Below are 23,691 nucleotides of genomic sequence, written 5' to 3'. Positions count from 1 at the left end.
TAAAACCAAAGCAAGCAGAAGGAATAAAATTATTTAAAAAAAAAACAAAAACCAGAAACCAACAAAACTGGAAAATTTTTAAAGTAGAGAAAAATCCAGGAAGCATAATACTGGCACTTCAAAAAAATAAATAAAATTGGTAAACCTCTAACAAAGCTGACAAACATGAAGACAACACTATAGATCCTACAGTCATTCACAGATAAGGAAATGCTATAAACAACTCTATGTTCATAAATTCAACAACTTAGAAGAAATGGACCAGCTCTCTTAAATCCATAAACTACCAATACTCAATGAAGATGAAATAGACAAGCTGAGTAGATCTATATATATCAAAGAAATTGAATTTGTAATTAAAATGCTCCCCAAAAAGAAACTCCACACCCAAGTGGTTTCACTGGAGACTTCTATCAAACATTTAAAGAATTAACAGCACTTTTACACAATCTTTTCCAGAAAATATATCAGAAGAGAACACTTCTCAACTCAGTTTATAAAGACAGTATAACCCTAATACTAAATCAGACAACAGAAAAATAGAAAACTACAATCTCTCCCATGAACGCAAGACACAAAACTCAACAAAATAGTATTTGGCAAACTGAATCCAACAATGTATAAAACTAATTACATTCCATTACCAAATGGATTTATTAAAGATATACAAGGTTGGTCCAACATCGAAAATCCACAAATGTCATATTATAGCAACAAGCTAAGGAAGAAAAGTGACACAATCATTTAATTAGCACAGAAAAGGCATCTGACAAAATCCAATATCTATTCATGGTAATTGTGAAAGACTAATATATTCCCCATAAAACTAAGAACACCACAAGATGTCCACCCTCACCACTCTTATCCAGCACAGCACTAGAAGTTCTAGCCACTCCAATAAGGAAAAAAAAAGAGAAGAAATAAAAGGCCTACAGGTTGAAAAAATGAAAATAATTTCTATTTGCAGATGACAAGACTGTTTACATAGAAAATCCCAAAAAATCTACCAAAAAAAACTCCCAGAACTAGTGTGTGAGTTCAGCAAGGTTGCAGAACACAAAAATCAATCACATTTCTACACACTAACAATGAACATTCATGCTCGCTTTGGCAGCACATGTACTAAAATTAGAACAAAACAGAGATTAGCATGGTCCCTGCATAAGGACAACATGCAAATTCGTGAAGCGATCCATAGTAAATTCTTTTAAAATTATAAAAATAATATAAAAAATATATGAACGATGCAGAAAACAAAATTAAAATTTTCTCTTTTACAATACATGTGGTCTGGCACAGAAAGACCACTGGGTGAATGTTTTCAGCAGCTTTTCTCAAAATAGCCCTAGGATGGAAATAATCCAATGTACATCAGTTAATGAATAAACAATTTGCGGTACAACCATACAGCAGGATACTATTTGACAATAAAAAGGAAGAAACTACTGATACATGCAACAAGAATGAGCCTCAAAAACATTACTCGAGGTAACAGTCAGACACAAAAGGCTATATACTGCATGAATCCACATATATGGCATTCTGAGAAAAGTAAAACAACTGAGATGGAAATTAGATCAGTAATTGCTGTGAACTGGGGGGAAAAGGAGGTAACTGACTATAAAGGAGCACCAGGGAATTTTGTGACATTAAATATCTTATTATCTTGACTGTGTTAGTAGCTACATAACTCTATACAATTGTTTAAAAACTCATCAAACTATACTCCAATAAAGAAGAATTGGCCAGGTGTGGTGGCTCATGCCTTTAATCCCAGCATTTTGGGAGGCCCAGGGAGGTGAATCATCTAAGTTCAGAAGTTCAAGACCAGCGTAGTCAACATGGTGAAACCCCGTCTCTACTAAAAACACAAAAACTAGCTGGGCATGGTGGCAAGAGCCTGTAGTCTCAGCCACTCAGGAGGCTGAGACAGGAGAATTGCTTGAACCCGGGAGGCGGAAGTTGCAGTGAGCTGAGATCATGCCATTGCACTCCGGCCTGGGCAACTTCATCTCCCCACCCCTCCCCAAAAAGAATTTTATTCCACATTAATTATTTTTTAAATTTCACATTAATTATATGTTTGGGATTATTTTCTCCTTCTCACACAGAGTCTGTTAGCCAAGTAAGAAAAACAAAGAACAGTAAGAAAGAATTAACAGTAAAGAAAAAATACAACTTGTTTTGAGAATACTTCATTCTGCTACTATCTGTAACTAATTTTATACCTACTATTTCTAAAAAAAAAAAAAAAATTCTTAAAACCAAAAATTTGTTTAAAAAAAACAAAGCCCCAATATTCTTCATCTATGTCCTACCAACAGGAAGATAAAGTCATATTTTTACTATCTGAGTATGATGAAAGTCATGATTTGTCTAGGACTTTAGTTTTTTTGTTTTTTTTTTTCACTGAGAACTGTCACCTTGTATGAAAACATGAACTTAAGTAATTGAATTAGGGGACAGAATCAGGGACAAGGTTATAAAGAGAGAAGAAACATCAATTTCTGTTCTTTCTTCCCTCACTTATGAATTATCTTAACTGGCGACTAATTTCCTTTCCTACCTGAACTTCTTTAAAACTCCAAAGAATAAATATAGGAAGGACGTTATTATCCAACTCAAATAAATGCTTATCTATCTTTGAGATTATTGCATGGTCTCAAAAGTCCAAGTCTTCCAACACTTCAGTGGTAGCTGCTCTCCTACACTGATGGAAATTCACAGAATTATCCTATCTTAGGAAGCCCACTGCTTAAATGCCAGACAGTCTTACATTGATAGCCTATTTCCAGGAAGATAGATGTTTTAATATAAGAGAAAACTGCGATTATTGGTAGCAAAGAGAGAAAAGATCAAGACTAAGCCCAGAGGCCCTGGATTATATTTATGACTCTGGAAGTTATTCATGCCTCATATATATGGAATACTTAAAAACACTAAAGAAAAAGATACATCAAAAGTTATTTGCCATAATGAGCTTATAGCATGACATAACTGTGGAAGTGATATAATACATAAAAAGTTAACACCCCCAAAACTACAATGAAGACACCTGAATATAATTACTTTCACATAAGCTCTCTAAAAGGGAAAAGAACTCCACTCTTTAATAAAAGACTTTCCAAAGGGATAAAAATACTGATAAAGTAAGAATATGGTATATTAATATTTAAGCCAAAATCACTGTTCAGCAGTGACAGGAAGAAATGGGTCCAAACACTATTCACCCATAAACCTATAAAATATAAACCATATTGAATACAAGAATAACCACAAGGGACAGAATAAAACAGCAACTGAAAGGTGATGAGTTAGCAATCACTTACTTTACAAGCTAAATTGAGGCTTCACAAATTTTCCAGAGTTCCTCAACTGGGGGTGGTTCTGCCTCCATCTAGGGACACCTGGCAACATTTTTGATAATCCAGACTGGAGGAAGTGCTACTGGCACTAGTAGGAAGAGGCCAGAGCTACTGCTAAATATCCTATAATGTACAGGGTAGCCCACCACAACAAAGATTTATCACATTCAAATTCAAAATGTCAACAGTGACCCTGCTGAGAAATCCTGCTTTACAATAAAACTGAGAAGCCCTGCTAGTCCCACAAAATCTTGAGATAATCTGTAATGCATATAATGCAATACAATTTAAATAACTACAGATAGAAATGTCAAGTACATACATATATTCCATTGCTACTCTCCCACACTCTTTCCCCCTCTGTCCTGTCACTCTTCAATTTAATAATCATTGCTTCTTTTACAGTTCCTTTAAGCCAGCTTCCCATTCCAAAACCTCAAATTCTCCTGAGAAATAGAAAGACATAGAAAACATTGCCTTATCTACACTGCCTGAGGTCTAGATCTACTTAAGAAAAGTCAGAGGAGTCTGACATATGATCATAAAGCTCAGTATTGTTTTGATTTAAAAAAGAATGCTATAATAAGACAACTGTGTCATAACTACCCAGAATCACCTCAAAGGATTAGAGACGGAACCCAAAATACAACCTTGTATGTTTGTAAAGCCATTACGAAAAATCTACTCATTCTTGGGATCTCATCAGCACAAGGTGAGTTCCAAAATTTCTTTCCTTGCTAACAAACAGTCCTTTGATTCATATCAGCTGTATTTTCAAACATCTAACTAGGTTCCTTTCAACTGTCCTAAAGCTCTTTCAAAAACTCTTCATTTTAATATTCCAGGAATTCAGAGAGCAAGTCCATTTAAATCTATCTTAGCCTGTATCTTTTTCATTCAACTCTATCCAAACGGCAGCATTTCAACAATAACATCCAACACACCTTGAACTATCTTTTTTAACATTTTTCTCTCCGTAATTTCCACAGTTTCATTAAATGTTTTTGGAAGCACAATGAACAAAACTCCCAATAACAGAGGAAGTACAAAAAAACATCATTTGTACATGGATAAACGCAGGTTTAGGTTTAGGATTTTATTTCAATACCCTTTTTCCCCCCCCCTTTTTGAGACAGAATTGCACTCTTGTTGCCCAGGCTGGAGTGCAATGGTGTGATCTTGGTTCATCACAACCTCCACCTACCAGGTTCGAGCCATTCTCCTGCTTCAGCCTCCTGAGTAGCTGGGATTACAGGCATGCACCACCACACCCGACTAATTTTGTATTTTTAGTAGAGATGGGGTTTCTCCATGTTGGTCAGGCTGGTCTCAAACTCCCAACCCTCAGGTGATCTGCCCACCTCAGCCTCCCAAAGTGCTGAGATTAGTGTAGTATCTGTTCCCATCAGCTCAATACCCTTTTTAAAAATGCAAAATATCAAATTTATTTTTCACAAAATCAATGTATTTTAAATACTCTAAACCAAGCCTAGTTAAGATGTGCTTCTAGCAAAGTGGTCAACTAAATATGGCAATCCGTTTGAACAATGCCACTTAAGGTAATCGTGTATATAAAGAGGTTATAAATATTTTGGTGACAGAAATAAAATTGAATAGTGTCACAGAGATGACTTTTCATAAGGGAGTTTTAAATATATCTGAAAATAACCCATAACCAAATATATTCTTATTGTACCATATAAAAATCTATTGCTAAAAATATATGAATCTGTCCAGTAATCCATGCATCCAAACAGAAGGCAGAAATATTTTCAATAACATATTCTAATAATGGTCTAAACTTCACAAACTGTATGAGCTAGACTAAGGACTTCTATCCTCGTAGAACTTTTTTACAATTGTTTCAGGGCACTATACCTTTTTAAAGCTAGTATATACTTAATGCTTAATAATGCAGAAAAATTCACTCACCATTTCAGTGGTGTGCCTTCATATTCAAACCATATCTCACTAATGTCTTCTTGTCTCATAACCTTCTGAAAGTGCTTTTTCACTTTGTCAGTTACCAACGTCAAATAACTTACTCTTGGCAAAAGCAACTGAAATGAAAATTTGTAAAACCGCATTTATTTACTAGTTATTATTTTTTAAAATACTAAGTAGGTTTTTGAATTTTTAGGAAAAACAGCCGTGTTCTTTGCATTATTTTGAATATCCCACACAAAGTCAACTGCTTTTTATAGAAGATCAAATGTTAAAGGTTAAGATGTTTTAATATTTCTTACAGGGCCATTCCTTTAAGCAAGCAAAGCTTACCACATAAATGTCCAGATTCATTAACACAAATCTATCTACAATCTTTCTATAACACTAAATAAAAATGTAATTAGATGTCATACTATTTAGGATACTTATTATTTCTATCAAATTTAACTTAAAAATTAAAATGATCCATCTGAGTCAATTAATTAAACTGTTCTGAGAAGATAATCAACTCGAGTACTAAAGTATACCTTGACTTATCAATCAAATCTTCTCAACCAGTCCATCATATTTTGAAGGCTGGGAGAGAATGCTGGGCTAGGTAAAGCCTCAATATAAACAGTAAGAAGAACCTAGTCAGTGTTTTTTCCCCAGAAAAGGTACCCAAAAATAAAATAGGAGAGTGTTTTAGAAAATCAATTATGATTCATACAAAGAACAGGCAAGTAGATAAAAGAAGGAGGTTGGTAAAAATTTATGGTTTTCCTCTTTGGCAGTAGACACTACAGTCATTTCTTGCTTTCCTAAGTGTCTGACTTCTTTTGCCGATAAAACTGCTGTGCTATTCTTTTGGCTGCTTTTATAATGGCACCATCTTTCATGCTGTTTATTCAAGGTGGTATGTTTTGACCAATAAATCAAGTAGAACTACTAAGCTGGCAAATATATACAAAAAAAAAAAAGATATTCTGGTTGAAGGAATTTATATCTAATCACGGAAGTCCAAGATAACAGGTACCAACCAGGTAGGAGAGTATGACATTGACCCTACGGGCTTCAGGGTACAGGGGTATGGGAGGGAGATAGCTGGCATGCTCCAGCATGGAATACAAGGCACTAAATACTAGGAACAAGCTGTTGAATAGTATTATGCATTCAACAGAACATAAGTTCTTCTTTTAGAAGGAAATAACTGTGATTAGTGAAAAAAGAAAAAGAAATTCTTACTATTTAATATAAGAAAAATCAGTTTTTCCCCCTACAGGAAGCATTATTGCCCCTGTTTTACTTTTTAATAACTTGCCAATATCATATGCTATTCTTAAATGGCAGAGAAAAGACTCAGTGTATTCGTTCAGAAATGACAAATACAGATGAGACATTAAAGTCTCTTAAAAAAAAAAAAAAAGCAAAACAGCATGGTAAACTAGCTGTCTTCAAAAAATATTTAAGCATAATCTATTAGGCTAATAAGGTCTAAATTAGTAAATAACTTTAAAAATGATTATTGGGCATTACATAGTAATCTATTCTGTAGGAAATATTAACCTATGGAGATAATAAGAGGGAAGAAACACCACAGCTAACGGGTATGGATATATCAGTTCCTGATTTTAGAGAATGTTGTACCACATGCCTCGGCTTCACTCAAAGTTGCTAAATACTCACAAATGATTTTTATGGAATAAAATCTTTTTTACAATAAGGAAAAGAGAACATTAGAATATAACCTCCATTAAGACAGGAATTTTTGTCTGTTTTGTTCAATGCTACATTTCCACTGCCCAAAATAGTGCCTGCTTTAAAGGACGCACACAATAAATATTTGCTGAATGAGTCAGAGATGCCAGAGGTTAAGTGGGGCAGAGCCAACAATGATAATTTTAAAAGAATACTCATTTTTAATGTAGAATCCACAATGAAATGTAGCAGGAGTCTTCTGTTCCGTTTGGCTTGTGGGAGTAATTGCTAACTAATATATCCATAGTAACACTAAGAAATCACTCTAAAATTTAAGAATGACTATTCTACAGTACATACCGATACAATTTAGCTAGGAAATACTTAAACAGGTAAAAATTAAAAGACATCATCCTGCCTTTTACCTGCAGACTATATATACACTACTCATTGTTTTTCTTAGGTGTATCTCATTGGGTTTTCTTTTTTTTAATGTGGTAAAATATGCCTAGCATAAAATTTACCATTTAAACCATTTTTAAGTGTACAGTTTAGTAATACTAAGAACATTCGCTATCCATCTCCAGAACTTTTTCATCATCCCAAATGAAAACTCTTCTTATTAAACAGTAACTCCCCATTTCTTGCTTCCCCAGCTCCCAGTAACCACCATGCTACTTTGTATCTCTATGAATTTGACTATTCCAGGTACCTTATTTAAGTGGAACCATATAATATTTGTCCTTTTGTGTCTGGTTTATTTCATTTAACATATGTCTTCAATGTTCTTTTAGTTCTTTTCCTTTGAATAGGATCAACCCCATTTGGAAATACTGTCAGCTACAATGGAAACTGTCATACTCTAATTCCTCATTTAGCCCTAGTATAAAGTATTCCATGACTATCATACAAATGATTCATTTTATCTATACAGCCTTTAAGAATACATATTTAATGCAATTATATGGAATACTTATGTTTCTAAAAACGGTGCTCATAATTTTATTTCTTCATGCCAAGTACTATTCTGTCCAACATTTTTCAATTTTAAAATTAGAGATTTATCTAGGACAAAAATAGAAGTAAAACATACTAGAATTCTGTTCCACTCCAATGTGTAAAGCATCATACTAGGCAATGAGGATACAGCACTGAGTGAGACAGAAGAGTCCTTCCCCTTATACAGCATACAGGTTAGACAGTAAAAAGATACAAAAAGCAAAATTACAAATGTGATTAATACAAGGAGGAAGTAATAAGAATGAGTAGCAAAGGAACTTAACCTTATCTAGTTTCAGAAGAGGCCTTGACAGGAAGTATATCTTAAGGCCTTTCCCTTTGTCAAAAGACAAATAAAAGGGAAATAACATGGGTCGATGTGGAGGTATGGGTGTATGTAGGTGTGGGAGACACCTCTGCCTTTTTCAAGCTGGGGACGCTGTGAGACAAAAGTTATGAGGTGAATACAGAGAGACAAAGATGGGCACATTTGAGTGACGTCTAAGAAGTTGAATATGATAGAAAGGTAGAGAGTTAAGACAGAATAGTGCTGAGGAAGCCCAGGGCCAGATTATAGAGAGCCTTGTAAACTACATTAAAGATCCTAAAAATGATGAAAAGCCACAAAAGTTTTAAGCAAGCAAGAGACAGGATCAGATATGTGTTTTGAAAAGATCACTCCAACTGCAGACCAGAAAATGAAAAGAAGAGAAAACTAAAAGCAGGAAATTGGTTACTACTATGAAATTTTATTCATTTTTTTTTTTTTTTTTGAAAGAAAGTTTCACTCTTGTTGCCCAGGCTGGAGTTCAATGGCACCATCTTGGCTCACTGCAATCTCGACCTCCCAGGTTCAAGCAATTCTCCTGCCTCAGCCTCCTGAGTAGTTGGGATTACAGTTGTCTACCTCCATGCCCAACTAATTTTTGTATTTTTACTAGAGACAGGGTTTCACCACGTTGGCCAGGCTGGTCTCAAACACCTGACCTCAGGTGATTCACCTGCATTGGCTTCCCAAAGTGCTAGGATTACAGGCATAAGCCATTGTGCCTGGCCTGATCAGTTTTTAAACAGTAGTCTGGTCTAGGCTGCAGCAGTGGTGGATGAAAGGGATCAGGCAAGTCCGAGAAACACTGAGGTGTAAAATCAGCTGGAGTAAGTTACCAACTAAATATCTGGGGTATGACAGAAAGAGGCACCAAACAATGAGTCCCAGGTTTCTAGTAAGAGTAATTCTTCTTGCCAAAACAGCAAGGGAATAATGGCAGATAACCAGATTTTCTTGCGGGGAAAGCTGCTGAGTCCAGTTTCAAACACACAGTTCGAGTTTCTATAAGACATCTAAGTGAGGATGTCCAGCAGACAAATATATAGGTTTGGAGCTCAGGAGAAAAATACTGGCAATTGTCAAGGTAAAAATGCTCGACAAAGACATAAAAATGGAGAAGAACTCCAGGGGGTAAAAAGTGAAGTTAAACAAGAAAACAGGGCCCTAAGAAATACCAATAGTAAGGAATAAGCAAAGAAGAAACACACACACACACACACACACACACACACACACACACACACACACACACACGGACCATAGAGGCAAAACCAAAAACCAAGAATACTGGGCACTGCGGGCTAAACAGGACAGTGCCACAACATCAAACACCGCTGAGATCAGGCAAATGAAAATTCAAAAAACAGACGCCAACCTTGGCTAAAAAGATATCATTAGTGACTTTGTCAAGAATAGGTTTCTTGGAAAGGTATGAAAATGTGATTACAGAGAACTAACTGGTAGCAAGTAGAAGGTAGACAATGACTATAAATAACCTTTTTGAAAAGTCTAGCCATGGAGGAAAAGCCAAAGTTGAGAGATGGGGTCAAGAGAGGGTTGTTGTTTCAGGATAGGAAGGATTTATGACAACATCAAAAACTGTGAAGGAGACAGCAGATAAGAAGTTGAAAGTAAAATAAATAGAGAGGGCAGAGGTGGAGGTGGGAGAAGATCAAATGCCACTAGCTTCCTGAGAAGGCAGAAGATAGATGGAGGGCTGGGCCTTGCCGAGAAAGAATACTTCTGTTATAGCAGAAGGGAAAGAGAAGGAAATGTGTATGAATGCAGACAGGTTTTGCAGATTTGGTGGCAGAAAGTTAAGGGAGGTCCTATCACACCTATGACATTGTTTCTATTTTCTTCACAAAGGAGGAAGTGAAGTCACCTGTTAAGAGTGAAGTAAGAGGTCAGGGCTCAGAAAAATAGTCATAGTGGAAAACAGCAGACATCTTACTAACGACACATAAAAGGATCACTGCCTAATGTTAAGGGTCCATGAAATTGATGACCCTGGGTCTAATCATGATTTCTTCTAGACACAAGTCACAAAATAGCAATGCAAATGAGTATATGTGCTTTTATACTGGATAATATAAATGAAAAGCAACAGTTTAAAGGAATGTCATAGAAAGAATATCAACTGAAAAGTTATCTAGTTTCTACAAATTTCCTTCCCAATATTCCCTGCAAAACAAAATATAATGCTCAGTGATATACATACAGTATATAGGCGGAAAAATTATGCAGAGAGGAAACAAATCAAAATGCAGAAAAAACAGGAATATATGTAATATTAATATTAAAAATATGTTCAAGCTTAATTGACAACCAGTGACATATCTGAACTACAGTTATACTGGTGCTAAAATGCTTACCTGTAATTCTAAGACTAATCATTGCTAACGTTTTGTAAGTATGTATTAACTTACACTTATGCATGTACATATTTAAATACCAAAATTTGGATTGTGCCATATGATTTTAAATTCTAGTTTTTTTGTTTTATATTTATTATATGCCTATCACCCAACAGTCTTCAAAAACACAAATCATGTATAAGAGGTTTCTCTGGGTGAAGAACTACAAAGAATTCAAGAAAAAAGCAATTACCTATAAAACAAAACAATCCTCTTTCTCCTACAGTTACCCTCAACACTTCTGCCATTTTCGATTTGATTAGAAACACCTGAAAACAACTTAAACTCTAGGGCTCACAACAGTCTTTTCATATTTAAACAGATCTATAAAAAAAAAATATTGTATTCTTTACCTGAAATTTATTTAACTTTAGGGGGTACGTCAAACACCAGAGTCTGATTTAAAAATAAACAGGCCAGGCATAGTAGCTCACGCCTGTAATCCTGGAGCTTTGGGAGGCCGAGGCCAGATCACTTAAGGTCAGGAGTTCAAGACCAGCCTGGCCAACATGGCAAAACTCCGTCTCTGCTAAAAATATAAAAATTAACCAGGTGTAATGGCGCACACCTGTAATCCCAGCTACTTGGGAAGCTGAGGCATGAGAATCATTTGAACCCAGGCGGGGAAGGTTGCAGTGAGCCGAGATGGCGCCACTGCCCTCTAGCCTGGGCAACAGGGCGAGACTCTGCCTCAAAATAAATAAATAAATAAAAGTAAACAGACTTAAACTATTTATTTTTCAGTTGTCATCAATTTGGCCGAATATACTCTTTGGTTTAGATACTATTACAAAGCCAGCGAAGGTTAAAAGTTATAATTAAAACAGCAAAAACTTCTTTGGAAAAAAAATGGTTTCCTAACCTATATCGCAGAATAAGAACAGAAAAAATATCACTAACAAATGAAATTCTTCTAAAAATAAAACCATACTTTGTTTTTAACTGTTGATACTTTTCTAGACAGAAAACGGTTAATATTTCCAAAGTTAAGAATACTCACATGTATATAAGCTTGAGTACCAGTAACAAGATGGCCAAACTTCTCTACAACTATCATTTCTAGTAAGAAAAGCCAGAAAGGTGATTCCAAACAACATCCCAACATGAGCCCGGGGAAACGTTCATGCCCTGAGTAGTACCACTTGAACAGCCTGTGTCAGATGCTGAGGATGCAGAGAGGAAAACAAAAACAAAAACAAAAACAAAAACCAGTCCTATACCCAAAAAGTAAGTGAATGGGCTCCTTAATAAGTAGCTTCCTCCAGTAATCTGACTTCCCGTAGCTGGAGCAGGCTGAGGAGCAGCGCTGCCTCTCAGAGAAAGGAGGGGGAAAGCAAAGGGCAAACTTTGTTAAAGTGAAACAGAAGAAGCATTTCCTCATTACAAACACATTTCCACTTTTCCACACCCTCTCCAGGTAAACACTAGCATGCATACCTGAGACACAAAAAGAAAAAACAGTAATGGCAATTGAGAATATCTTTGCCTGTTACAGGCTATTCAGTAAACAGGTAGGATGTCATCTCTGACAGATGCATAAGCTGGGATTATACATTGTTAGAAAAGGGGAAAATAGCACATGAAAATCAGAAGATATTTGAAACTGTTTGTAGAACAGATTAATTCACATCTGCAAGTCTATGTGAAGCAATTTATAATATGTTAAATATGTTTTACATATTAAGCTCACGTATAACATACAACAGTTCAGTCAACATATGAATGTGTATATGTGCGCATGTTTGTATGTTCACTGAACTATAAAAACACTTAAACAGTTGCTTGGAATCTCCTAACTACAAACGAATGCAATCTGAATCTATTATTTTCAAAATCTCTTCCTATTAAAAAAGCACATATCTGATGATTCCATTATCATATATACGAATATATGCATAAGAAAAAGTCAAGAAGGCACCATAGCTGATGATTCTATTAACATATGCACATACATGTAAGAAAACAAAGTCCGGAAGGCATCATGACAACATGCTGACAGTGGTTTTGTCCCCTGAGTGGCAGCATTAGAGGTGATTACTTCCTTCTTTATGCTTATCTGTGTTGTTTTTCCAAAATAAGCATGAATTAGCTGTATATAAAATGTTACATAACAGCCTCCAAGTTCTTAGAGCTTTTTTTTTTTTTTTTTTTAACAAAAGTGGACAAAGTTAAATATCCCATTTGCCATAATCAATATACTTACATAGTATGGTTCTGCTTCCCTTTCAGTTATCTCATCCTGATAAAGCGTGAAGCAAGTTGGAATTCGTCCAAACCACACATCTCGAAGCACATCTTTGTCATCTGTCATTCTTCCAGTGGTTAAAGCAGTACATACAGGCTAAATTCTTTTTTCAACAAAAGCCAAACTGAAAATAAAATGAAGAGCATTAGTCAGATCCTTGCAAGGATGAATGAATTTGCTAGAAAACAAAAGATTATTTAAAAAATGAATGCCATGAAGATTATCCACTTCAAAAAAAAAAAAAAGGTATGATCGCCAATCTTTAGAATGCAAAAAAAGAGTACCAGAAATTCTAAATACAGAGTTATTATTTAAAGGAATCAGAAAAGTAACTAATTCAAAATTACATATGCAAGTAACGTTCATTGCATATTCAAGTAATGAACCACAGTCAAAATGAAACTATACTTGCATCATTCTTCCAAGCCCAGAAGAGTCTACTGCTTATCTAAACAGAAGCTTCACCCATACCGTATGAATCCTGACAGTCTAACTCCACAGGATCATTCTCACAATTACCCCTGCCCCATCCAATATATTCACCTTTTTCTACTCCAGATAGTTCTTCCTCTCTTCCTGCAAAAATACTCTCCCATCTTAGAAAATATTTCTTTCACCTTAGGAAAAAATCTTTCTACAAACCCATTCCCCATTCTAAATTTCATCCTGACCACAATTTAATCCAACCAATACTTCTATTTTAATTATTATACTTCTTTTTGTAATTCTGCTACCAAAAGTGACCTTTTAAACACCATTCTCTGTATACTATTATTCCCCTACCTAGTATGCTCCTCTCTTACCTATTCAAATTACTGCTCTGCAAACCAAGCTCACAGTCCTCGGGCCGCAATGAAAGAGTAAATGCTCCCATTTGGATATCTCAGAATATTCCCTATGTCACAAATACAGCACTAGATCTGCAAAACGATATTCCAGGTATGGCATAAGGACATAGCTTTTGACCTCTGTAATATCCAACTGCCTTCCAGTGCTAATACTTTACAACTGAATAACACAACACAACGCACCACATACGTAAATGCTGAAGTAAATACTGTTGATAATATAAGCTTAGAGTAACTCAATACATGGCACCTGGATACTAAGATTCAGTATACTTATCCAAATAATATTTATCTTTGATAGGCAGCTACTTCATAATTTATCACAATGTATCCTGTGAAAACATTCTAAATCTTGACTTTAGCCAAACATGACTCATTAACACTGAATTATTGAAGTAGCTTGTTTCCCTTTTATTTCTCTTCCACTGACCAATGCCAAGTATATTAAGACTGTCATAAATTAATTAGTCAAGGAAAGAAAAAGTTGGAGGTCAACTGGATGCAATGTCATCTACAGGTAGGTAAAGTGCAAGTGTTGGAAAAAATATGTCCAACATAAAAGTACTAGGCAACAAGAACGCTGGTTCTTAAACTGAGTCCAGTGCTCTTTTCCAGCAGGCTCCAGTGTTTTAACTTTTATTAAACTATATCCATAAAAACAGCTATTTTAAGCAAATGATATACATGCATGTAAACTTCATATCATGGCACATTGAGAGGCTTCAAATTCAAACAACCATTGAGTTTTTGCATAAGGCAAAAAATTTCCAAGTTTACAAATGACACAAAATCAACTCACTGAAAATAGGAAAGACCTCACTACTTCTTGATTACATTAATAGCTTGCTCTTTTTAAAGTAAATTTGCTAATGGCAAAAAATAATGAAATCTAGGTTATGACAAATAAGTAAATCTAAAATCGAATCTGATATAAAGGTGTATGCAGTTGTTTCTGCAGCCATGATACATCTAGTTAATCAACAGCTGCAACTAAGATTCACCTTTTGACGATGAAGAGAAAAACGATTTGAGACAAAGAGTTCCTTTACTAAAAATCTTTAATAAACTTTAATTACAAGCTTAAAGTTGAAGACACTATATTGTCACTATTGATATTATTTTTCTTCTCAGAAGAAGCAGACAGAAAATATAATCTAAGACAATTAATTGTTCTTCCCCCCTCCCCAAGCACTGTCCTCCTCTCAAGGAGGTATAATAATCTGATTGGTCAGATTCCAGGACACCATTTGGGCCATGTTTATTAATAGGCAGGAAACATCATAAACTAAAATATCATACATGTGAGTGTGGCTCCCTTCTCTCCCTCTAGGCTGCCAGATGAGAACCCTGACCATCCTGCTCTTTCTTTCCATGACATTCTCTTCTGTTTCTCCTTTCCACATGTCAGGAACAGTGAAATGAATAACCAATGCTCTCTGTTTCTGAGTCCCTTTCCAAAAGAGATACAAATATAGACTTAGGGGAAGGAGAACACCTCAAGACTCCAAACACAGGCTTGGGTTTTAAAGTCTTATGTTCCAGCAAGGTTTACCAAAGTTCTACAGTAGGATTTTAAGTACAAAAGCTAGTGAAAGATAAATTGGTACTTTATTTCCCATATGCCATTGTTTCTTAGATGTTTCTTTTTTTTTTTTTTTTTTTTTTGGCAAGACCTCAAGGGAAGAACTATCTCAGCCCAAAGCAGCCAAAGGTATAATGTGATAGAGTTGATACAAATTTTGCAAAACAAACAAACTCTGCAAAACAGATTTATGAAAACTGCAAAGGAAGCTGCTTACCACCTCAAAATACACAGACCCAAATTTATAGTATCTTAAAATGTTAATCTTTCAAATATTAATGTTTACCTTAATAAATTATATAAGAATGCATGTTTCCAGTGAATACACTTAACTGTAAAAATATGTAAGAAAAATTGGGGATTTCCAGAAATAGTGCCTTAATGCAATAGAAAAAAAAATTGGGGATACATGAATAAAACTAAAGGATGTAAGTTTTCAATAATCCTTTTTTAAAGAGGCAATAAAACAAAATTGAACTCTTGAGAGGCACTATAGACCAAGAGTTAGAAATGTAATATGTGGAGCCAAACTGTCTGGATCCAAAACTAGCTCCACCACTTACAGTGTGACCTCAAGTAAGTCATTTAACTTCTCTATTTCTGTTTCCTCATCTGTAAAATGGGAAAACAGCACTTACCACATTGGATACATGAATTAAATTAATTAACACACGTAAAGCATGGCTGAGCACAGTGGCTCACACCTGTAATCCCAGCACTTTGGGAGGCCAAAGCGTGTGGATCACCTGAGATCTGGAGGTCAAGACCAGCCTGGCCAACCTGGTGAAACGCCATCTCTACTAAAAATACAAAAATAAGCTGGGCGTGGTGGCGGGCACCTGTAATCCCAGCTACTCAGGAGGCTGAGGCAGGAGAATCACTTGAACCCAGGAGGCGGAGGTTGCAATGAGCCGAGATTGTGCCATTGCACTCCAGCCTGGGCGACAAGAGCAAAACTCTGTCTCGAGAAAAAAAAAAAAAGAAAGTAAAGAACTTGAACAATGTCTATCATATAATATGTACTATAAAGGTTATCTACCATTATGATTTACAGAACAAGAACATGTCTCAAAAAATGTTTAAAAGCTAACATTTAGAGACTTTAAACACTAATAATCAAAAGTATTATATAAATTGGAATAATAGGAATAAAAAATAGCTAAAAATTTTGCAGTAAACACTGCTAATAATATGAAATTTAGAGTCAAATATCTAATTTGTTTGATATGCCTAGCTGTGTAACAGATGCTAGAAGAGTAATAATGAACTTTTAAGGCCGGGCACAGTGGCTCACACCTGTAATCCCAGTACTTTGGGAAGCTGAGGCGGGTGGATCACGAGGTCAAAAGATCGAGACCACTGTGGCCAACACGGTGAAACCCCATCTCTACTAAAAATGCAAAAATTATCTGGGTGTGGTGGCACGAGCCTGTAGTCCAGGCTACTCAGGAGGCTGAGGCAGGAGAATCGCTTGAACCCAGGAGGAGGAGGTTGCAGTGAGCTGAGATTGTGCCACTGCACTCCAGCCTAGCAAGAGTGAGACTCCGTCCCCTACCAAAAAAAAAAAAAAAACCTCCTCAGTCAATAACAAGGTATAATCTCCAAATCTACTAAACATACCATACACTTACTGTCCTTTCTATGCCTTTGCCCATGCTGGTGGTCCCCTTAACCTAAAGCAGCCTTCTCCATCTTGTCTTCCAACTTAAACATCCTTTAGAATCCAGCTCAAAATAACCTTTCTTCTACACATAACTCAGGCAGAGCCCTCTTTGTTTTCTTTCGGCACCTCTACTTTTCCTCTACCCCTGTAAGTTTATATCAATGGTATTTACTTGCACATCTCCTCCAGTAGACTGTAACAGATTCCCTTAGGGAAAAGGATCGTATCTCATTCATCTTTTTACCTCTGATACTTGGAATGGCATCTGGAATTCACTGGTGCTCAAAAAATGCTTACTGAATTTGAATTTGTTGGAAAGACAATGTATAATATAAAATTACAGAACCAAACAGAATCCCGAAAAATGAGGTAAACAGATGAGATTAGATAACAAAAATTAGATAACAGATTATATACTACTTTAAATATCAAGTAACTCTAGAAACACTACACATTTTACATTACCTCATACTTGATACAAGCCTGTATGTTCCCATTTTACAAATTATAAATTTGAGATGAAGATGTCAGATGATTTTTTCTAAAATCTTGTGGCTAATAAATGGCAGAACCCAAATTAGAAGCCACATCCTAACTCAGATTTCTAATCTCATACTCTTTCCATCGTACTATACTGATTGCCAGCATCCCTTCCAACTCCAAAACATCCGTATGCCCATGGTACAATTAAACGTTACTTTATGAGAGCTTTCACGGGGCGGGGGAAAAGGGGTATTGGAGATATTAATATATCCTATAGTGTTCAAAGAATTTTAAAAGATGTGGAACTTGAAGAACGGGTAGAATATGGACAGGCAAAAATGTGACAAATACTCTAATAGGCCAAAACAGCATCAATAAAGGTATTAAGTAAGCAGGTGCAACATATGCCAACTTTTAAGACAATTTTGAGTTGAGAGTAGCATTAACAAATAATGAAAGAGCTGATACTGTAACATGTTATAACATTACATGTGACCTTTAGGCAAGTCACTTTACTTCACTAAGCCTCAATTTCCTTACTTGTGAAATGGAATTAATATTACTCAAGTCACAAAGTTGTTCCGGAAAAAGAAAAAATCCATAAAGTGTTTGACACAATAATGGACACATGGTGAGTGCTAAGAAATGTAAGCAATTATTATTCCTCTAATGTCAAATCTGTAAATGTAAAATGGGACTAGACCATGAAGCATACCAAATAGAAGACTGGGGGCAATCTCAATTTAATCCACCAGTCCTATAGTGCCTACAGATTTTAGAATGGTAAAAATAAAAACAATTCCCTGGTAGCAGTGCACAAAAGAAGAGCCTTGAGTCAGAGAGGCTAGCCAGGAAGAAATTTCAGCAACTAAGGCAAAAAGCAATGAGTGTCTGACCTAGAGAGGTAGTTGTGGACTGGTGAAAAACAGATGAGTCTTTCCAAGGAAGAAAGAGAAGTTGGTGAAAAATGATTGAAGGATAAAGAACAAGGGCAGAGAAGATTTAGAAGTTGACAGCATGCAAAATACAGTAAGGTAGTTAAGGGGCTTTGAAATCAGACTGACATGGGTTTAAACCCTGATTTCCGCCTATTAATGTGTCTTGGACAACAAACCCATCCCCTTTGAATCTCATATTTGTAAAATGAAGATAACTGTAATTTTCACAGGGCTGTTATGTGTTTAGCACATTTGGTAACCACTCAATAAACAATGTATCTTTTAGTACACAGTTTCCTCATATTTCCATGGCTCCTCTGCTTTAACACTCTGTCCCTCTTTTGGCCAACTCTTTTATCCTCTCTGGGTCAACTCTTAAGAGTCAGCTTAATATCAGCTCCTTGGGAAGCTTTCCCCTAAGCAGCCTCCAGTCTAATTACTACTACGTTTTTTTTTTTTTTTTTGAGACAGTCTTGCTCCGTCACCCGGCTGGAGTGCAGTGGCACAATCTCAGCGCATTGCAAACTCTGCCTCTCAGGCTCAAGCGACTCTCCTGCCTCAGTCTCCCAAGTAGCTAGACTACAGGCACGCGCTACCACGCCTGGCTAATTTTTGCATTTTTAGCAGAGATGGGGTTTCATCGTGTTGGCCAGAATGGTCTCGATCTCCTGACCTTGTGATCTGCCTGCCTCGCGCCTGCCTTGGCCTCCCAAAGTGCTAGGATTACTGGTGTGAGCTACCTCACCTAGCTCTTATTACTTCCATAATAGCAGGCACTACCATGCAATGCAGTTATCTGTTTATCTTATCTGTCTTTGCACCTCCCCATATTGAACTGGGAGTTCTTTGCCAGTGAAATTGAGTCATATGTACCTTCTTATCACCAATGTTAGTATAGTTAGCACATAGCAGGCTTTGAATGGGGAAAATATATACATATATGAATCTAGCTACTTAAGAAATTTTCTCCCTAAATTCCCTTCCAAATCAGTACAGTCATGCTTTAAATTCAGCATATTTTGTTATTTTAGAAAGATTTTCCATCTCCTACATATACTACACCATCATCACCATCCATCCAATTTCAAGGAAATATCTTGGAAATAAATTCCAACCCGTGATGCAATCTACTAGAAGTAAGTTTCTTGAGAGCAGGGGCTATACTTGACTATTCTATTTTCTGCGTCTAGTTCAGAGCCTGGGACAGAGTAGGTACCCAAACCAACAACATCTGTTAACCAATCAGTCATTCAGTAAATGGCACAGTGTGGTAACAATATAATGCACAACTAACAGTTTCTTCCACTCTACACACCAAGAAAGACTAACCTACCACCTGAAGTAATTTTCATTGACAAAACCCCCAACTACCTAGAAATATCAAACACTCACTAGACTAAGCGTGTAAACATCAAAAAATAATAATCTATGCTGGCTGATCTTCCTTTAAATTCTAAACACTAACCTCAAAACCAGGTCCTCAGTACTGCCTAAAGTTCCTACTTTTCCCTAGTCCATTTATTCTCCCACTTTCCCAGATCACTATGCCATACTTTCTCCTCCCTCAAATGTTCACTTCTTCTTCCTCCTCCTCCTCCTCTCTCTCTCTCTCTCTCAGCTAATGGCCTTGCTTTCTATTTCCTTCTATCCTGTTACTGTGAATCAGTGAGTCTCAACAGGAATTTTACCAAATAGCCCCACCCTGGGAGGCAGGAAATTTTGTAAATGTCTCCAAACTCTAAAAGTTGAAATGCTCCAGGACTCAGTCCTTGAACCACTCCCTTGGAGACCTCTCACATGGTTTTAAATACCACTTATATATTTTCACTCCCACATTTTTATCTTCTGTCCAGACTTCTCTTTTGAACTGGCTGGCTTTACATATACATATGACATTTCCATTTAGAAATTTAACATATATAAAACCGAAAACCATTTCAGATCTTCCTTCCTCCTCTTTCCTATCACTATCACTCTGTGGTCTTTTCTATTTCACAAAGTGGGAAAGTCCTCTTTTTTTAAGAGACAGGGTTTCACTGTCACCCAGGATGGACTACAGTGACAGGATCAAGGGTCACTGTAACCTTGAGCTCAAGGGGGTCAAGTGATCCTCCCCTCCCATCTCAGCCTCCCATATAGCTAGGACTACAGCCTCATGCCACTACGTCCAGCTAATTTTTTATTTTTATTTTGTAGAGACAGGGTTGTTATGTTGCCCAGGCTGGTGATTCTTCCAGAGTTGGTATTACAAGCATGAGCCACCATGCCCGGCCAAGTTCTATTCTTTAGTTGCTCAGTCCGTAACCCTTGGAATCATCCTTGACCCTTCTTCTACCTACTTGCTCTAAAATGTCTAGAATCTGGTCATTTCGCACTACCTCCACTATTACTACCCTGATTCAAGTCACATTGACTCTTAACCTGGATAAATGCAATGGCCTACTAACAGCTCTATATCTGCATCCGCTGCATACAGACAACACAGCAATCAGATCTTTTAAAACACAAGTTAGATCACCTTACTGCTTATTCAAAATCCAACTCATTCTAAGTACAAACTAAAGTTCTTATAAATTCCTACATGGCCCCATTTCCACCTAAGTATCCACTACTTCTTTCCCTCCTGTTCATCCATTTCCAGCCAAACTAGCTCCTGTCTCCGGGATTCTGTGGTAGCTCTTTCCAAGTGGCACCCTTCTTTATCACCTTTAGGCCTCCACGTTAATATCATCTTTTCTATGGCCACCACTCCCATCTCTTGGGCATTCCCTATATCCCTTCATTGCTTTATTTTTTTCTCTAGCACTTTCCACCACTTGACATATACAGTTGACCCTCCATACCCATGGGTTATTTGTCCTTGTATTCAACTAATCATGGATGAAAAAATATTCAGGGAAGAAAAAAAGGTCAGTACTGAACATGTATAGACTCTTTTGTCATTATTCCCTAAACAATACACTACAACAACTATTTATACAGCATTTACGTTGTATTGGGTATTATGAGTAATCTAGAGTTGAGTTAAAGATAGGAGGATGTGCACAGGTCATCTGCAAACACTACACCATTTTATAACAGGGACTTGAGTATCTGAGGACTTTGGTATCCAAGGGAGGTCTTGGAACCAATTTCCCACAGATACCAAGGGACAGGAAAGACTGTACTTTAATTTTTTTTATCAATGTCTCCTCACCCCATCCCCAAAGTGGAACTTCATTATGGCAGGGATTTTTATTCTTTTGTTCACTGTTTCATTTACTGTTTTATCCAGTCCCTAACACATAGGAGGTACTCAGTTTGGGGGAAATTAATGAAATAAACACACACTTGAGGTGTGTGCACTATTCTAAAAACTCATATCCATACAGTTCCATTCTGTTCATTTTTACCTAATTTTAAGTAGTATTTCTTTGAAGATCAAAGCACACACTTACATGTGGTGTAAAATTCCTCTCAATTACTACCCTCAGCCCAACATCCTTATTTTCAAATTCAAAATTAAACCAGAAACTCCCTCTATGGAAATCACAAATAGTTCATTTCAGAGCCAAGTATCCAGTTTCAAGGTCTCAGAAATTTAACAAGCCAATTCTGGAAGGCTTTGGAAGTTCAGCTACTGTCTGATAAGTCTCCGGGTTCTGACTGCTCAAGACATGCTGTGCCTCCTCACCCCTCAGAAAAATCTAGAATTAATACAGTTCCTAGGCTCCTCAAGTTCAGGATAATTTTAAAATAACCCAAAGTACAAATGAAGTATGTAAAAGTGTCTTGCCAACAGAAAATGTCTTTGGTAGCACTAAATATTATCATCAAAATAAGACAAGGAATACCGTAACAAGATAAATTGCTTGTAGGACATACCCACTGAGTTTGGACAGATTCGCATTGCACTGGGCAGTAACCAAGGTTTAAATAACCGTTCCACGAAAAATTCAGGTCCTGAACTGAACTCTGGAGCCTGCGACTAGGCTCTCGCTTTCCTACCTTAAGAAGCAACAGACAGATACCCCAAGAGGGACCTCACAGGCCACACCCGCCAACCAGCCTCCGGGCTCCGGGGGCGGCGTCTCGCCAACCCCACCTCTGCCCAGAGGAACCACCTTCACCCGCCATAGCCGCCGGGCGGGCGCTCCTCCAGGCAGCTACTCACCCCTCCTTCCTACCACACCTACCTGGCCCCTCCCCAGCCCCCCTCCTCTAGGAATTTCCTCACACTAGGGGACACACACACGTACCCTATCCGAAGCGACAGCTCCTCCTTCCGGCTCCCCTCACCGGTGGGGACGCCTGGATCCCGGGCTCCAGTGGGGCGGCCGGGCAGGTTGCCTGCCTGACACACTGTCCTGCGGGTACGCGGCAGCAGGACTCCAGGAAGCCCGCGCAGCCGCAAAAAGCACTGGCGCGGAGGTCGGAGCCGAACCCTGCCGCACTTCCGCCCTCTGGTATCCAGCGAATACAACCGGCAGCGCCGCGGAGCCCTGGAAGCTCACCACAAGTCCAGTCACCCTCGGCGCCCGGAGATGACGTCACGAGACCCCACGTGGCCCGAACCCCGCCCTCAGTGTTCTGCCCAACCCCGCAAGGAGGCCCGAGCCGCTCTTGAGCATGCGCCAGCGGAGCAGCGCGCTGGAACTCGGGGCTTTGAACTCGAACTTCATAGCTTCTACCTTCTGGGAGTCTCGCGTCAAAGCGTAGTCATTGGGGCTTGGGGAGGTTAATGTAACAGTTCCATAAGAACAGTTTTTAAAATATTGAAACACTGCCTCCCTAAAGCTTCATCGCAACATCCCTTTCTTCCTGGCATCACACAACAGTATTAATAAAAACATTAGTTTTCAAAGTACTTTCCCATCCGTTTTCTCATTTGATGGAGATGAGACTTTGTTAGAACCGCGGCAGGCATTAATTGCCGAATTTAACAGAAGACTATGTAAGTACTGAATCCTCCCACCAATCCAAGAGTACATATCTTTATCTTACTCTTTGTGAAAATAAGTACTAAACTTACTAATAAAGAATGTTTGAATTGGCTCTTTCCAGAAGTCTTACCAGGCATTTAAGGTTTTTCTCTTAATTACACATGCCCTAATGCCATGCATGTTAAGTAAGTACTGTACTGAAACTCAAAACAGGGTCTTGATAATTGGTAAGATAAGGAAAACTCTAGTAGTAGCACAGGATTCTTTTACAAAGAAA

The 23,691-nt window shown here is 37.4% G+C and overlaps 1 protein-coding gene and 1 non-coding gene across 5 annotated transcripts in view; one reads left to right on the top strand and one right to left on the bottom strand.

Moving 5' to 3' along the window:
- The window catches only part of ATG5 (autophagy related 5), a 179,353-nt gene extending 156,323 nt beyond the window's left edge, over positions 1-23,030 (bottom strand). Inside the window, exons 1-3 of one of the 4 annotated variants that reach the window (XM_017543762.2) lie at positions 22,731-23,030; positions 12,937-13,102; positions 5,298-5,425 (exon numbers count right to left, since the gene is read on the bottom strand). In XM_017543762.2, coding sequence (XP_017399251.1) covers positions 5,298-5,425; positions 12,937-13,044 — 236 coding nt within the window. In that variant the 5' untranslated portion in view covers positions 13,045-13,102; positions 22,731-23,030. The remainder of the gene's footprint in view (positions 1-5,297; positions 5,426-12,936; positions 13,103-22,730) is intronic. The other 3 variants (XM_017543760.2, XM_017543761.2, XM_017543763.2) reach the window with 3 other exon arrangements.
- LOC119473454 lies at positions 1,099-1,202 on the top strand. Its single transcript, XR_005202676.1, has one exon. It is a non-coding gene; the product is annotated as a U6 spliceosomal RNA (small nuclear RNA).
- Positions 23,031-23,691: the final 661 nt, after the last annotated feature.

This window comes from Cebus imitator, unplaced genomic scaffold, assembly GCF_001604975.1.
Source record: "Cebus imitator isolate Cc_AM_T3 unplaced genomic scaffold, Cebus_imitator-1.0 Scaffold160, whole genome shotgun sequence".
NCBI classification, from domain to species: domain Eukaryota; kingdom Metazoa; phylum Chordata; class Mammalia; order Primates; family Cebidae; genus Cebus; species Cebus imitator.
This window is presented reverse-complemented; position numbering and strand designations above follow the sequence as displayed.